The sequence below is a fragment of the Schistocerca nitens genome, chromosome 1 (assembly GCF_023898315.1).
Source record: "Schistocerca nitens isolate TAMUIC-IGC-003100 chromosome 1, iqSchNite1.1, whole genome shotgun sequence".
NCBI lineage: Eukaryota > Metazoa > Arthropoda > Insecta > Orthoptera > Acrididae > Schistocerca > Schistocerca nitens.
The window spans coordinates 843,069,187-843,085,951 of NC_064614.1; the positions used below are offsets into that span (position 1 = coordinate 843,069,187).

The 16,765-nt window shown below is 40.4% G+C and overlaps 1 protein-coding gene across 1 annotated transcript in view; it reads left to right on the top strand.

Annotated features, from left to right (window-relative positions):
* The window catches only part of LOC126263189 (ubiquitin carboxyl-terminal hydrolase 34), a 524,696-nt gene that overhangs the window by 134,909 nt on the left and 373,022 nt on the right, over positions 1 to 16,765 (top strand). Inside the window, exon 17 of the mRNA XM_049960250.1 lies at positions 5,084 to 5,338. Within this exon, the coding sequence (XP_049816207.1) occupies positions 5,084 to 5,338 (255 nt within the window). The remainder of the gene's footprint in view (positions 1 to 5,083; positions 5,339 to 16,765) is intronic.

The following is a 16,765-nucleotide window of genomic DNA, read 5'->3' on the forward strand; positions in this document are numbered from 1 at the left end:
TTGAGGTGGTCTGTGTCTTTTTTAATTGAGTTATTTTATTGTTAATCTCCTATTTCTTCTTATGCAGCTCTAATCTTAAGTTTTACTAGTGCTGTACTGTAGTTGCAAACTCACCTCCTTTAACTTTTATTTTAGCAGTTAATTCCCTTTTCAAATCTGCATTTGATCCTGCAATTTCATTTATACTGGTATTTAATTGTGCAATAAATTTCTTAAACCACTCCGGTAGATCCATCACCTTGCTTTATGTCACCATAGGCATAAAATGACTACAATAATACATTTATAATTAAAATTAGTGTGCTACAGTAACACTAGCGGCCATAAGGCTCCACTACATCCACAAAGTCTTTTTGTCAAACCCCTTGCATTTCACTGCACAATGCAAACACCAGCACTACCATCAGCCACAAAGATACCTCAACGTAGACTGAATACAGCTCACTGAATCTCTTGCGGTGCTCACCAGGTTGTGATGCTGACAGATAGCAGGACCTATGCAGTGTATTGCATGACTGGAGGCTGGGACACAGCGGAAGCAGATGCTGTCAGTTAACAAGCCACAGAGGTGATCCATGACTACTGCTATGAAGTTGTTAAGTTGTTGTGGCACTGGTGACATAATTGAAGTTCTCCTATGTCATGAACGAAGATCTCCTGTCTCATAGACTACTAAAATCCTTCTTTCGAAATTGTAGTTGAAAAATTTGATACTTGCTCATTGACTAGACAGTTGTAATGCTGTTGAACTGCTTTTGTGTTGGTGGGTAATCTTGACTGTTGATCTCCATTCCTAAGAACAGCAGTTATGTGTTCCAATGAAACCTTTGTCCAAAATCGTGATTCTCTTCTCTTTAATTTATTCTTCTCCAAATTTTGTCACTTTCCTAACACAACAGCATTGTAGGTCCATCAACTAGGGTGCCAGAATGAAATGTCATTGTAATGCACTATGACTTATTGCTTCCAAGTGCTTTGATGTAATCCAAATGAAAAAACTGCTTGTAGATATTTACTACTACTTACTAAATTCATGTTGAATTTTCCAGCACAGAAATGTTAAGACTTCTGTCATGGTCTCGAAGATGAAATGCACCTGCTTCCTGTGTGATTTAATTTGTAACTTTTCCATCACTACTATAAATTAATAATCCTGACTTGCTGTACTTCCAGTCAAGAGCCAAAGTAATCTTGTAACTCAATGTAGATATGGACTACTACTCCTCCGCGCCTTCTTCTGTGCTAGAAATTGTAAATCCAACTTTCTACAAAAGTTATATAGAAATACATCTTCGGCAATCAGATTAAATTGAACTTCTGTTATTACACAGCAAAAAAGATGAACTGTAACATTGTATCTGCTCAATACATCAAGATTGACTGTAGTGTGTGACAGAAGCCGTATATAATAAATGAATAAAACCTAGAAAATGACCCCTAAAACTCCCGAGGAATCGGTGACATCATCACGATTGTCACCAGTGTCCTTCTGCCATGCCATCTCCGGGACATGATACTTGACAGGAAATAAACTGCCAACTAGCACGTGTTGCAGAGCTTGTCAATACTGCCATTGTCATCCTAGCTTGCAGATATGCTGCCTCCTTTCCACACTAGATTAAATGCAAATAAAAAGAAAACTAATTCCTATACAGCATAACATTCCAAACTCATTACGAGAATGAACTGTCGTGGTGCTATTGGTGATCACTCGTCAGTTCGGTATATGTCATTCAACACATCATTTCACCAAAGTGATATGTTCCTGTGTGCCACTCAACACATCTTCCATGTGGTGAATAACAATCTATCCATTTCAGATTGTTGTTATTGCAAAACTAATGAAACATGCGTAGAAGCCCTCAGTATAAAATTTTTTCGCGAAAAAGTCCTCCTCTTCTTTTATAGTAACACACTTCTGTACACTTTGCAGGTTCAGTCACAACTTGCACACCAGTTCATGTCTTCATCAAATGTGAGTGCCAATCATGTTGATTGGATACCACACCAACTGATTAACAGTACCGGTATTCTACTGTGCTTGCAAAAATATAGTGTGTGCAATGAAACTGACTCTGCTTAAATGTTGCCAAGCTGTTACTTTCTGTATGGCTGACATCTTCCTGTCCATCCTTAACTGTTGGAGGTTTACCTGTTTGTTTCAAAAACTAATAACTAGTCTGAATGTATCTCAAAACTTGAAACACCTTTCCTCTGATTTTCCTTTTCCCAGATCCACCTTATTCTCTAATTCTGTCTTCTTTTCCTTTACTTGCATTTCCCTCTCTTGTGGCTATCATATTTTTCATGCATTTCCGCAAATTTTCTAGACTGTTAAGTTCCCCCATATATTGTCGTCGTATTATTTTCACTGGCTTGTTATAAGGGAATGAGCAATTGTGCAGTCAGGTTTTTTCAGAATCATTTCCCATAATTTTCATTTGAATAACAATAATTTTCTTATCATACAAGAGCTGATGGAGAAAAACAAATCCCTAAACTAATAATATTAATCTTGAGACTGTGCTGGTCTATTGGGTAGAGTGCCAGACTCTGGCCCTGAAGGTCCCAAGTTCAGTACCAGGTAGGTACAGATATTTTTCCTTATTCCAGTCCCTCCTGGTGGTCCTGGGTCCACTCAGTGTGCCGTCAAAATGATTACCTTTTTTGGGGGTGGTCCTGGGTCCACTCAGTGTGATGTCAAAATGATTACGTTTTTTTTTTTTTTTTTTTTTTTTTTTTTTTTTTTTTTTGTGGGGGGGGGGGGGGTGTGGCGACACAAAATGCAGCCGGTGTGAGGGGCCCACCACCCCTAGTGCCTCGGTGAGTAGAAAGGCTCCACTGTATCTGCAGTCTGGCCAATGGTCGGGACGTGGGCTTGTACTACAGACTTAACCTTTTACCTTTTCATAGCATCAATTTTTCTATATTTCTCAGTTATTTTCATAAATGTGCTTCTTTCATTGTAAAGTACTTGTTCACTTTGTTCCCAATAACGCTCCCCTTGCAATCCACGTACATCTAGAAACCAGATCGTGGAATTAGTTTATCTATGCATTATTTATTATTATTATTATTATTATTATTATTATTATTATTACTTGCATGAGAAGTGGTCATGTTGTCATTTTTAATGGTACTTCATTTCCAGTTTCCAATGTGTATAGTTTGTATTTTTAATGTAATGATTCCTGTTGCCTTCTGCATTGCTGTATCATTAAATCACTGCTGATTCCTCCACTTTCTTAGAATTTGCCTTGAGGGATTTAGGGAAACCAATAGAAAACTGGAGACATATTTGAAATCTGATCTTTCCAAATGTGGAATGAGAAATACTCCTTATCCCAGAAGTTTTAAGTGAATTGTGGATGAGATATCTTCAGGATATTCACTATAACTTTACTCAAACTTCGGCATTTGAAATTACTAGTAAAAGATGCTTTGTGTTAGTCTGTGTTGCTTTGAAATGCCTAACATGTTTCATGTTAGAGGAGCGATAAATATTAAATAATGAAATAATTGAGACCTGAGAAACTTTGCCGGCTGTGGTGGCCAAGCGGTTCTAGGCACTTCAGTCCGGAACCGTGTGACTGCTACGGTCGCAGGTTCGAATCCTGCCTCGGGCATGGATGTGTGTGATGTCCTTAGGTTAGTTAGGTTTAAGTAGTTCTAAGTTCTAGGGGACTGATGACCTCAGATGTTAAGTCCCATAGTGCTCAGAGCCAACTGGAGAAACTTCTAAGAATATAGAAAGTAGAGAGAAAAAATGTCAATGGATAACTGAGAATCTGTTTTAGGGTTGTAGAAGGATAAAAAATGGATAAAACAAGATTTGAAAATTTGTCAGCTTCATAGATAATTGAGAAATGATATCAGCAGAAAGGTGTGAGAGAAAATTAACAGTATCACCAACACACGTGTTACCACCGAAAACTTTGGCGAAGGAACAGGTAGATGGAAATAATACACCAAATGCTTCTACAAAATGGAAACACCGTCCAACAGCATCATAGCAGGAGATATGAAAGAAACGATGGAATGAATGGATGTGCAATCAAACAAGTTGGCCGATAAATGTGAAATATCTTGCCCTAGAATAGAGAAACATGTTTGGAACAGAATGCTTGAAGTGTGGCAATACATTGAAGGGACTGACTATTGGAAAGCTTAAAATGTGAAGGTGAAGATATGTTAAAATTTCGTGCTATACAAAGTGTCTAAAATTATATGTGTGTATAAAGCAAAAAATAAAGAAATATTAGAAGAGATGAAGAAGAAGAAAGAAATCTATTGAAAATTCAGACCAGAAGGAGGAGCAGTGCTACAGACAGCACTAGTGAATTTGGAAGAAATGAAAACATTGCAGGAAATGATAGAGACTAAAATTTGCATTGTATATTGTGAAGGGACATAGGATGTAGCAGATATTTATTGGTTTTTCATCTGATTTGCCCCATCTCCTATCTGTGACTTAAACTGATGTCACTCATGGATGTAGTTCTTGTCCCAAATGATATTTAATTTTCCTGTTAGTTTAATGTATATTTGCATTTATACCTCTCTCTTTCCGTGGTTTCTTAAAGTATGCACTGCTGTACCTTGTATGTGACAAAGGTTAAAGCAGTTTACTTGAAGTTGCTTGTCACTTGTAAGATTTGCTTTTGCTGCTTAAAAGAGAGAGAATATTACTTTTTCAGAAGTTTGAAGATACATTGTAAGTTTTTCAATGTTTTAAATTGCACGGCCAGTGTTTTTTATAATTGATGATTATAGACTGTATGTCCTCTATAGACTTTCCTTACTATTTTCCATGTTTGTTTTTTTGTACAGTGTTTACATTAATTTGCTCATTTCATGTTTATTTGTTTATGAGTATTCAATTTTTAATAGAAAGGAATGGGAGAAGATTTTGCTGCAAATACCTCTCAGGAATTATAGGCATTTCTTCTGTTTTGGCCAAAGTCTATTTCCTAATGTTAGGAGCAGTGGCCTGTGTCAACAGAAACATAAAGTAAGCTGCAACTGCCTCTCGGACAGCTCTGTGAGGATGTTTGTTGAATGCTGCTTTCTGCCTTTGTTGCAGGTCTGTAGTGGTATCGTTACGACTCTTGCCTAAGCTGTTTGGCTCATTCCAACAGTTCCGTGGAATGGACACCCACCAGGTGACTACTTGGGCAGAAAGAGAGCACAACATGATGGAATGCTTCTTCAACAATTTGAAGGTGTACACAAAGGAGGGACCAAAAAACAGCCTCTACTCACATCAGACTGAAATCCAAGTGCGTCTGCAGTTTCTGACCACAATTTACGCTCCAATTTGTTCTCCTGAGAATTTCAGGTCAGTTCAAAATCATGTGTATTTGAAATGATTCTATAACCACATGGAAAGGATAAAACAAACAGTGGAAAATCCAGGATGAAATGCTACTCACCAAATACGGAGGTAATGAGGTATTGTCTACATCTGTGACTCAGCACCTCCACTACATGATGAGTAGCAGCTATTCTTTTCATTATACTGAAAAGGATAAATGCTACTCGCCACATAGAGGAGGCAGCTACTCACCACTTAGAGGAAGCACTGAGTGACACACAGGCACATAGAATAGGACTGCTAGATATTACTTTGCTATTGAACTGAGTCCTTAATCAAACATAGACAAAACAAAACATACAAACATTAATGCTTGCAAGACCCTCACACACATGGCCACTATTGTGTCTGGTAACTAAGGCCCAACTATAGTTGTGTCTAAGGTGAACAATGATCTTCGCTGAGGTGGGCAGTGGGAGTACAGAACAAGTGTGGAGCAGGAAGTGGGAGTGATGGCAGGGTAGGAATGGGGAAAGATGCTAGTTGTTTTGTCCACATTTGATGAAAGACTTAGTCCAATAGCTGATACTATCTGGTAGTCATTTTGTGTGTGTGTGTGTGCGTGTGTTTTGTCTGTCACTCAATACCTCCACTATGTGAAGAGTACCATCTATCCTTTTCATATTACGATTATACCATCCCAGATTTTTCCTTGGTTGATATGAATGTACTTTGAGGTGATGACAAAAGTCAGAGAATATCAGTATGCACACGTGTAGATGGTGGTAGTATCATGTACACAAGGTATAAGAATGGTGTGCAGTGGTGATCTTTGTGAAAAGGTTTACAATGCGAGTATGGCCACACGACCCGGATTAACAGACTTTGAATGCAGAATGGTAGTTGGAGCTAGGTAATTCAGTATTTTTAGATCCAAAGTGTCCAGAATGTACTGAGAAGACCAAATTCCAGCCATTACCTCTCACCACTGGCAACACAGTGGCTGATGACCTTCACTTAAAGACCAAGAGCAGCAATGTTTGTGTAGGGTTGTCAGTTTCAACAACCATGCAACATTGCATGAAATAGTCACAGACACAAATGTGGGAAGTGTGCCGAACATATCCATTTGGACAGTGTAGCAAAATTTGGCGTTAATGGACTATGGCAGCAGATGGCAGGCATGAGTGGCTCTACTAAAAGCACAACATCGCCTGCAGCTTCTCTACTGGGCTCGTGCCTCGTCAGATTAGCCCCGATTTCAGTTGTTAAGAGCTGATGGCTTGGTTCAAGTGTGAGAGAGACCACATGAAGCCATAGACCCAGGTCATCAACAAGGCATTGTGCAAACTGTGGTGGATCCATAGTAGTGTGGGATGTGTTTACACATAATGGACTGGGTCCTCTGTTCCAACTGAACTGATTGTTGACTGGAAATGGTATGTTTGGCTACCTGGAGACCTGTTACTCCCATTCATTCCCAAAGAACAATGGAATTTTATGGATGGCAATGCACCATGTCACTGGGCCACAATTGTTTGCGAATGGTTTGGAGAACATACTGGACAACTCGAATGATTGATTTGGCCATTCAGATTCTCAGACATGAACTCAATTGGCCATTTATGAGTCATAATCGAGAGCTCAGTTCATGCACAAAATCCTGCACTGGCAATACTTTTGCTATTTTGGATGGCGGTACACACTGCATGGCTCAACATTTCTGCATTGGACTTCCAGCAACTTGTTGAGTCCATGCCCACATAGAGTTGCTGCACTACGCAGGGCACAAGGCGGTTCAACACAATATTAGTCAGCATCCCATAACTTTTATCACCTCAGTGTACAATAGTTCAGTTAAATGTAGTGTTGCATGTATCTTTTTAGTCAGAAAATAAATAGTGACCTCTCATTATTCTGTCATGTGAGTCATTTTATTGGTTTCTTAAAACTTACATACTACTCATATGCAAGTTGATTGGTTGGTTGTTTATTTACAAGCTCCATTACCCACTATTTAAAATACTACACACGTGTGTGTGTGTGTGTGTGTGTGTCTAGTTTAATGTTTGTGTCATATGATGATGATGATGATGATGATAATGATAGAAAGGAGAAAGTGAAACCTGGTGCTGCCACATAGCCTGCTCCTCGCAAATAGCCCCAAAGGGGGTCGCCAAGCTTACTTTCCCCATCCAACAGATGAATCACCATCAACAGTTTCACATGACCTCACTTCGTGAGATACTGCAGAGAGGTTTGATATTTAAATCAGGATTTTGGCACTGAGTCTGGTGATCAGGGATTTTACATCACCACCTCTCCTCCCCTTGTCGGCCTTACACTGACAGTGGAAATTTTTTCCACCACCAGAGCTCGAACCAGCTCACTCCTGGGTCAAGCAACACCACAAAAATGTGAATTAGTGACCTCGGCCACGGAGATGGGTTTCATATGCAAGTAAAATGATATTTTTGTAAAACAATACAAAAATATAGACTTAAATGGATAATTTTGAGTGACAGTCAGTCTTCATACTTCTAAACATTTTTGAAACCCACTTATTATTTATTTACCTACTGCTACTATCATGTTGTTGTTGTTGTTGTTGTTGTGGTCTTCAGTCCTGAGACTGGTTTGATGCAGCTCTCCATGCTACTCTATCCTGTGCAAGCTTTTTCATCTCCCAGTACCTACTGCAACCTACATCCTTCTGAATCTGCTGAGTGTATTCATCTCTTGGTCTCCCTCTACGATTTTTACCCTCCACGCTGCCCTCCAATACTAAATTGGTGATCCCTTGATGCCTCAGAACATGTCCTACCAACCGATCCCTTCTTCTGGTCAAGTTGTGCCACAAACTTCTCTTCTCCCCAATCCTATTCAATACTTCCTCATTAGTTATGTGATCTACCCATCTAATCTTCAGCATTCTTCTGTAGCACCACATTTCGAAAGCTTCTATTCTCTTCTTGTCCAAACTATTTATCGTCCATGTTTCACTTCCATACATGGCTACACTCCATACAAATACTTTCAGAAATGACTTGCTGACACTTAAATCTATACTCGATGTTAACAAATTTCTCTTCTTCAGAAACGCTTTCCTTGCCATTGGCAGTCTACATTTTATATCCTCTCTACTTCGACCATCATCAGTTATTTTGCTCCCCAAATAGCAAAACTCCTTTACTACTTTAAGTGTCTCATTTCCTAATCTAATTCCCTCAGCATCACCTGACTTAATTAGACTACATTCCATTATCCTTGTTTTGCTTTTGTTGATGTTCATCTTATATCCTCCTTTCAAGACACTGTCCATTCCATTCAACTGCTCTTCCAAGTCCTTTGCTGTCTCTGACAGAAATACAATGTCATCGGCGAACCTCAAAGTTTTTATTTCTTCTCCATGAATTTTAATATCTACTCCGAATTTTTCTTTTGATTCCTTTACTGCTTGCTGAGTATACAGATTGAATAACATCGGGGAGACACTACAACCCTGTCTCACTCCTTTCCCAACCACTGCTTCCCTTTCATGCCCCTAGACTCTTATAACTGCCATCTGGTTTCTGTACAAATTGTAAATAGCCTTTCGCTCCCTGTATTTTACCCCTGCCTCATTCAGAATTTGAAAGAGAGTATTCCAGTCAACATTGTCATATTGTGTTTTTTTCTCATTGGTATAATATTTTAATAGGCCTTAGTGTTCATGTCTTCCACACCTTTCCACTACACATCTGTACTGCCACACTAAACTCTGCAATGAAAATATGGTGTGTTTGTGTCACATTGTATTAAATAAGTAATTTCCTTTGCTTTCTTTACCTCATTATTGGTTGTTTATTTTGCACACCTCTTTCTTTATTCTTTTACAGCAGCTATTGTCATGATAGAAGCTTGTAGTTTTGTCAAAGTCCTGATATGTTACACACACACACACACACACACACACACACACACACACAGAGGTTCCTACATTTCTTTGACACATTTAATATTCATGGTACTTGTAAACTTTGGGCAAAACTGGGACTGATGTGCAAATATTATCTCTTTAATTTGTAGAGATTGGAAACGGGTGGGGGAACAGTGGCATTTCAGTCTTTTCTAACACCCTTACACTTTCCAGCCATACTTGCTGAACTAGCATTATTGAAAAAGAGGATTGTAATGATACTGTCATTTCTATTGTCCCAACCTAAAATGGTTTTGATACATTGTTTATGTTCAGCTGCTGTTTTACTTTTCTAATTTGTAAATTCTTCTATGAACTGAGAAGTTACCAACATGCTCACTGAGGCCAGAATACATTCTACACAATCTCACTTACTACATCAATTTTTTCCACTCTCATTAAAGATCACGAAACACTAGTATCAATGCATCTTCAGTTGTGAATAGCCCCAGTGTGAAATATGATAGAGGAAAGCCTTGGTAAATATAAATAACGGAAGATCTAAAGGTAATAACTCATCATATAATTGAGATATTGAGTTGCCGACTCACACATAAACAAAATTGAAAATGTTGTTATTCTTTCAGATCAGTCTTTTTTCATAGTAAACTCAATAAACATACAGTGAAACGTCGCTTTTACACTTTTCAAGGGACTTCATAAAAATGTGAAATGTGGGAAATAACATTTTAAGCTGTAAAAGTTACATACAGGATACCTCCTTGCACTTTATGTATGATATATGTACATAACAGGCATCAAAAGACTTGTCAGGGACTTTTTTACTATCTAATGAAGGTTTATTATCTAATAAAAACCGCTGATGTAACTATGTAACTGGAACTGATAACTGTTTGTGAAGTACGAACATTAGACTCAGTTTCATGTCATAATCAATGTTTTTGAAAGCCTGCAGCTGTCATTAATCACTTAAATAATGAGATAATGCAGTAAGTTACATATTTTGTCATACTTAGCACAACGCGTTTCAAGAATTTTTTCTTGTTGCCAAGTGCAAATAAGTAAATAAGTATTTTGTATGGTATTTGAATATGTGTTATTCTGCGTCTCTTGCACTGTAATTGTCTTTTAGAGGTTATCAGATACTGTGCCTCATCACTTATGTAGAGGACCACACACACACACACACACACACACACACACATTGTTTATTTGTGTAACACCTCAAAAAATACATATGTAAATATTGCACTTGACAACGAGAACGAATTGCTCAGCATGAATACAATATGTAACTGGCACTGTGTTTACACTAAAAACATTTCAGCGACACAAAGTGAATGACAGTGTCAACTAGTGCTCCACGTGGCCATATGGCGAAACACGCTAAATATGGTTCGACAAAGGTGTCATGATGATCAAAACAATCACAAAACTGCATTTGTGCAGTAGAGACAGTTTGTAAATGGTTGTGTTTGGTCACAATATTTTCATTCAAACGAACCAAGTTGCTCCCATCAGCCACCACACCAAGTAGAGCTTGGCAACAGCGGGAGATACGGGACGAATTGTTACAACTTGTACTTATTTACTGGTTCAAATATGCTGCATAGAGTGCCCTGGTGTCAAGAAACTTAACCACTTAATATTTGTAAACACTACTGGACGGCCAACGTCATATTTTCTCCACAAACATTTTTTCGTAATGCATAAATCATGGGAAAAATATAAATATATTGATGCAGAATCAGGAACAGATTAGCATTGTGGGCACAGGAAATTTGACAGGACCAATAAAAAGTGTCGTAAACGGTGGAAAAATGTAAATTCCGGGAATGTAAAAGCAGGGTAAACTGAACATGTACACAGCACCTGCGAGAGGTGTCGAGGCTGTGGGAGAATGAATATGGAGTGTCTTGGCCCTGCATCCAACCTGTTTACGCATGGGGCATACTAATGTGGAAGACCCAAGTGCAAGACCTGACCTATGCACCCACAAAGTACATTTTATTCAATTCTCATCACAGGCATGTCCAATATGTTCACAGTCAAGGCCACCTGTGAAAGCAGTTATGTCATATACTGAAACTGCCCTCACTTCTGGGCAGGCTTTTATGTGGCCATGCCCACCAAGCCACTGTCAACCTGAATGCCCACTGCCAAACTCTGTCAAAGATAAAAGCTGACACCCAGTGGTGGAACAACATGTTTGAATTTAGTGGCTGCTTATCATCATATGCCATATATACCTTCCCACTCTTCCCAATACCTCATTGTTTGAGGCCCCAATCCTCAATCTCTGTATGCCCCTTCACCCCATTCCCCGGTCTCCACAGCCACTGTTTACCACTTTCCCCTCGCCTCCTACTTCACTCATTGTGCACTCACACTCTCCTTTCTGCAGTCTTCCTCTTCATGTGCCCCATCTTCTCCTCCCAGTCCACTTCTCCTTCTCATTGTGTGCTTCTCACAGCTCCCACTAGATCATTGGTGCCACATTCCTACACCATCTGCTTTCTGTCTCTCCCTCCCAGCTATCCCTTTGGAACTAATAGTTCTGTCTTCAGAGGGAGGGATATGTTGTGGAAGGTTAAAAAGGAAGGCCAGGTCAATCAACCCTCAAAATGAAAGAGATCCACTTGTAATGAGGCTAAGGGAAGACAAAAGTGGGTGTCTCTCGTCCTGGTGTCTGAGTGACCTGGCTTTTTTATCCTTCCCCAAAAAATTAACTCTCTTCTCTAAAAAAAAAGGGAACTGTTAGTCCCAAAAGCTAAGTAAGTAGTGAATCCCTTTTACTTTCATAAGTTTCTGTTTGCAGTACTATACATTTTGCCTCCTCTAGGTAAGTATTATCTAGCAATTCTGCCTCATTAGTTATTTGTGTGTGTATTTTATTAGCTTCAAAGAAGGATTCGTCTCAAAGCTTATTGCACCCCGGACCCACATCTACACTGGGAGCAGTACGATTGCATACTTTGACTTGGTCCTCTCTGGTCATTGAAAGTCAGTTGACTTTGTGCCACTGTGGAAGGTTTATGCTCATTGCCAACTTTACCCACATAATAATAGTATTGTGCACCATAGCAATAAGTAGCCACTGTGAATCTAGTGTTGATTCGTGTCAGTGTTATGCATAGTGATTGATAATGAGTGAATGGACCATTCATGGCACTTTAATGACTCGCCATCACTTTTTTGTCTCTTCTGTGACATATTAATCCATGAAATGTTTGTTCCTTGTGTAACAGGGTGTATATACCCAGGGAAATCTGGAAAAACACTGGATTTTTTTCATCTGGGAGAAATCCGGAGAAAACCCGGAAATTTTTTAGAATTGTGGGATTTTTCATTGTCTTAGTTTTCAGTTAAATTTTTGTAATTTTTGCTTGTAAGAACTTATACTCCAACAAAGAAATTTACTTTAGTCCACTATTGCAGAATATTTTTGCAGCAATGAAACATAAACAAGAGAATAATACCAGAATAAAACTTTAATTATAAAGAAAATTCACCCATTTACTACAACAAAACACAGCACACACACGAGTGTCTGATGACACCAAAATGTGTCAAAGGCTATGCAATACTTTGTAACAACAAACTGCTTTTGTTGTGTCTTCCTCATGGACCTCGTTTTGGTGAGTGTAACATCACAAATCTTAATATTTCTAACAAGTCGTGGGAAAACATTGCGAATGGTAGTTTGAGAAGTGTTACATTCAAAGTAAATTTCCTTTTACACAAGATGAATTGTTACTTGTGAGAATATGCCATGATTTTCTTAAATCACAGAGCATTAAACTCTCATTCAAAACCTAACACTGAGGATCAGCCACTTAGAAAAATTATGAGCCCATAAGACCAGCCATTTACGCCTCTCTTTAAGATTTCAGGGGCACATAAAGTGTTTGCTGTAAAGTCTTAGACATAAAAACTGACCGCCTGCCGACCGCCACTGAGACTAAGTCCGAATCGTTCATTTAAGGTGGCCAATATATCTGACCGCCCCTGACAACGCTAAGTCCTGCCATCTGCACAATCTGGCAATACTGTAAGATGTGGAAATGTTGGTAGGATGTGTTGCCTACTTTCAAGATGTTGTTGTGTGGTGTGAGCCTGTGGTCTAGTGGTAATGATTGTGCATTCTAAACTTATAGTCGCATGGTGCTCCCTGCCGCCGTTGGATAAGCAGCTGCAGCAGCAAGTCGTATACCCCTAGCTTACTTATTTGTTACATAGTTTAATTCTTAATTTCTTTGCGTGTTTTTGGGTGCTTGCATTGTTTAATTCATAAATTTCGGGCGTATTATAGTATTTGAGAGTTGTAGCATCGCGCTTTAGTGTTTACTTCGTAGATTCTTACTTAAATTGCGTGTGAGTTTCGTATAGGAGGTGTAATTTCGAGTTTTAGTTACTGTAATCGTAAATTCAGGCAGATTGTAGCGCAGTCGTTAGGCATTTGTACAGGTTAGTTAATACATTCTTTGCGTGTTTCCCTTGCGTTATCTAGGCACTGACTCGTGTTTCAGTAACTGTTGTTCAACATCGATCAGAATGGACAGGGACTGTGATTGCTGTGTTCGGATGAGGGCTGAGTTGGCATCCCTTCACTCACAGCTACAAGCAGCGCTGACTTCGGTCGCGCAGCTTGAGGCTGTTGCCAATGGGCACCACTGTGGGGAGCCGGACTTGGGTATCACGGGGATATCAACCTCGTCCCGTCTGTCCCCAGATCGGTCTGCCGCTGTGGTTGCCCCGGTTGCTGCCCGCAGTGGGGCTGAGCCCTCGCCTGTGGTTGATTGGGAGGTCGTTCCAAGGCGTGGCAGGCAGTGAAAGATGTCCCCCGAGGCTGATCAGAAAGCCTCCCCGGTGCGTCTGACAAACAGGTTTCAGGCACTGTCTCTGGCTGAGCCAGATGCAGCTGCCTGCCCTGTTTCAGAGGATGATTCTCAGTCTTCAAGGTTCGGGCAGTCACAGAGGGTGGGCTTATTGGTAGTTGGGAGCTCCAATGTTAGGCGCGTAATGGGGCCCCGTAGGGATATGGCGGCTAAGGAGGGGAAGAAATCTAGTGTGCATTCCGGGTGGAGTCATTCCTGATGTGGAAAGGGTCCTTCCGGATTCCATGAAGAGCACAGGGTGCAGCCAGCTGCAGGTGGTGGCACACGTCGGCACTAATGACGTGTGTCGCTTTGGATCTGAGGAAATTCTCTCTGGATTCCAGCGGCTATCTGATTTGGTGAAGGCTGCCAGTCTTGCTTACGAGATGAAGGCAGAGCTCACCATCTGCAGCATCGTTGATAGAACCGACTGCGGACCTTTGGTGCAGAGCCGGGTGGAGGGTCTGAATCAGAGGCTCAGACGGTTTTGCGACCGTGTTGGCTGCAGATTCCTTGACTTGCGCCATAGGGTGATGGGGTTTCGGGTTCTGCTGAATAGGTCAGGAGTTCACTACACTCAGCTGGCGGCTACACGGGTAGCGGAGGCTGTGTGGCGTGGACTGGGCGGTTTTTTGGGTTAGAAGGCCTCGGGAAAGTACGGGGTGGGCTGCAATCTCAAAGGGTGCATGGCAAATACAGGACGTGCTTGGATCAAGGAACAGCCTGAATTGTAGTTGTAAATTGTTGTAGTTGTGCTGGGAAAGTCCCTGAGCTTCAAGCGCTAATAGAAAGCACAGAAGCTGAAATCGTTATAGGTACAGAAAGCTGGCTAAAGCCTGAAACAAGTTCTGCAGACATTTTTACGAAGTCTCAGACGGTGTTCAGGAAAGATAGATTAGGCAGAATTGGTGGTGGAGTATTTGTGTCTGTCAGTAGTGGTTTATCTTGTAGTGAAGTCGAAGTAGATACTCTGTGTGAATTGGTATGGGTGGAGGTTATACTTAACAGCCGAACTAAGTTAATAATTGGCTCCTTCTAACGACTCCCAGACTCTGATGTTATAGTTGCGGAACAGTTAAGAGAAAATTTGAGTCTCGTAACAAATAAATACCCCACTCATACGGTTATAGTTGGTGGGGACTTCAACCTTCCCTCGATATGTTGGCAAAAATACTTGTTCAAAACCAGTGGTAGGCAGAAAATATCTTCCGAGATTGTCCTAAATGCTTTCTCCGAAAATTATTTTGAGCATTTAGTCCACGAACCCACGCAAATTGTAAATGGTTGCGAAAACACACTTGACCTCTTAGCCACAAACAATCCAGAGCTGATAGAGAGCATCATGACTGATACAGTGATTAGTGATCACAAGGTCGTTGTAGCTAGGCTCAATACCGTTTCTTCCAAATCCACCAGAAACAAACGCAAAATAATTTTATTTAAAAAAGCGGATAAAGTGTCACTAGAAGCCTTCCTAAGAGACAATCTCCATTCCTTCCGAACTGACTATGCAAATGTAGATGGGATGTGGCTCAAATTCAAATATATAGTAGCAACAGCAATTGAGAGATTCATACCTCATAAATTGGTAAGAGATGGAACTGATCCCCCGTGGTTCACAAAACAGGTCCGAACTCTGTTGCAGAGGCAACGGAAAAAGCATGCGAAATTCAGAAGAACGCGAAATCCCGAAGATTGGCTAAAATTTACAGATGCACGAAATTTGGCACGGACTTCAATGCGAGATGCCTTTAATACGTTCCACAACGAAACATTGTCACGAAATTTGGTAGAAAATCCGAAGAAATTCTGGTCATATGTAAAGTACACAAGCGGCAAGACACAGTCAATACCTTCGCTGCGCAGTGCCGATGGTACTGTTACCGACGACTGTGCCACTAAAGCGGAGTTATTGAACGCAGTTTTCCGAAATTCCTTCACCAGGGAAGATGAATGGAATATTCCAGAATTTGAAACACGAACAGCTGCTAGCACGAGTTTCTTAGAAGTAAATACCTTCGGGGTTGCGAAGCAACTCAAATCACTTGATACGGGCAAGTCTTCAGGTCCAGATTGTATACCGATTAGGTCCCTTTCAGATTACGCTGATACAATAGCTCCCTACTTAGCACTCATATACAACCGCTCGCTCACCGATAGATCTGTACCTACAGATTGGAAAATTGCGCAGGTCGCACCAGTGTTTAAGAAGGGTAGTAGGAGTAATCCATCTGACTACAGACCTATATCATTGACGTCGGTTTGCAGTAAGGTTTTGGAGCATATACTGTATTCAAACATTATGAATCACCTCGAAGGGAACGATGTATTGATACGTAATCAGCATGGTTTCAGAAAACATCGTTCTTGTGTAACGCAGCTAGCTCTTTATTCTCACAAAGTAATGGCCGCTATCGACAGGGGATCTCAATTTGATTCCGTATTTCTAGATTTCCGGAAAGCTTTTGACACTGTTCCTCACAAGCGACTTCTAATCAAGCTGCGGGCCTATCGGGTATCGTCTCAGTTGTGCGACTGGATTCGTGATTTCCTGTCAGGAAGGTCGCAGTTCGTAGTAATAGACGGCAAATCATCGAGTAAAACTGAAGTGATGTCAGGTGTTTCCCAGGGAAGCATCCTGGGACCTCTGCTGTT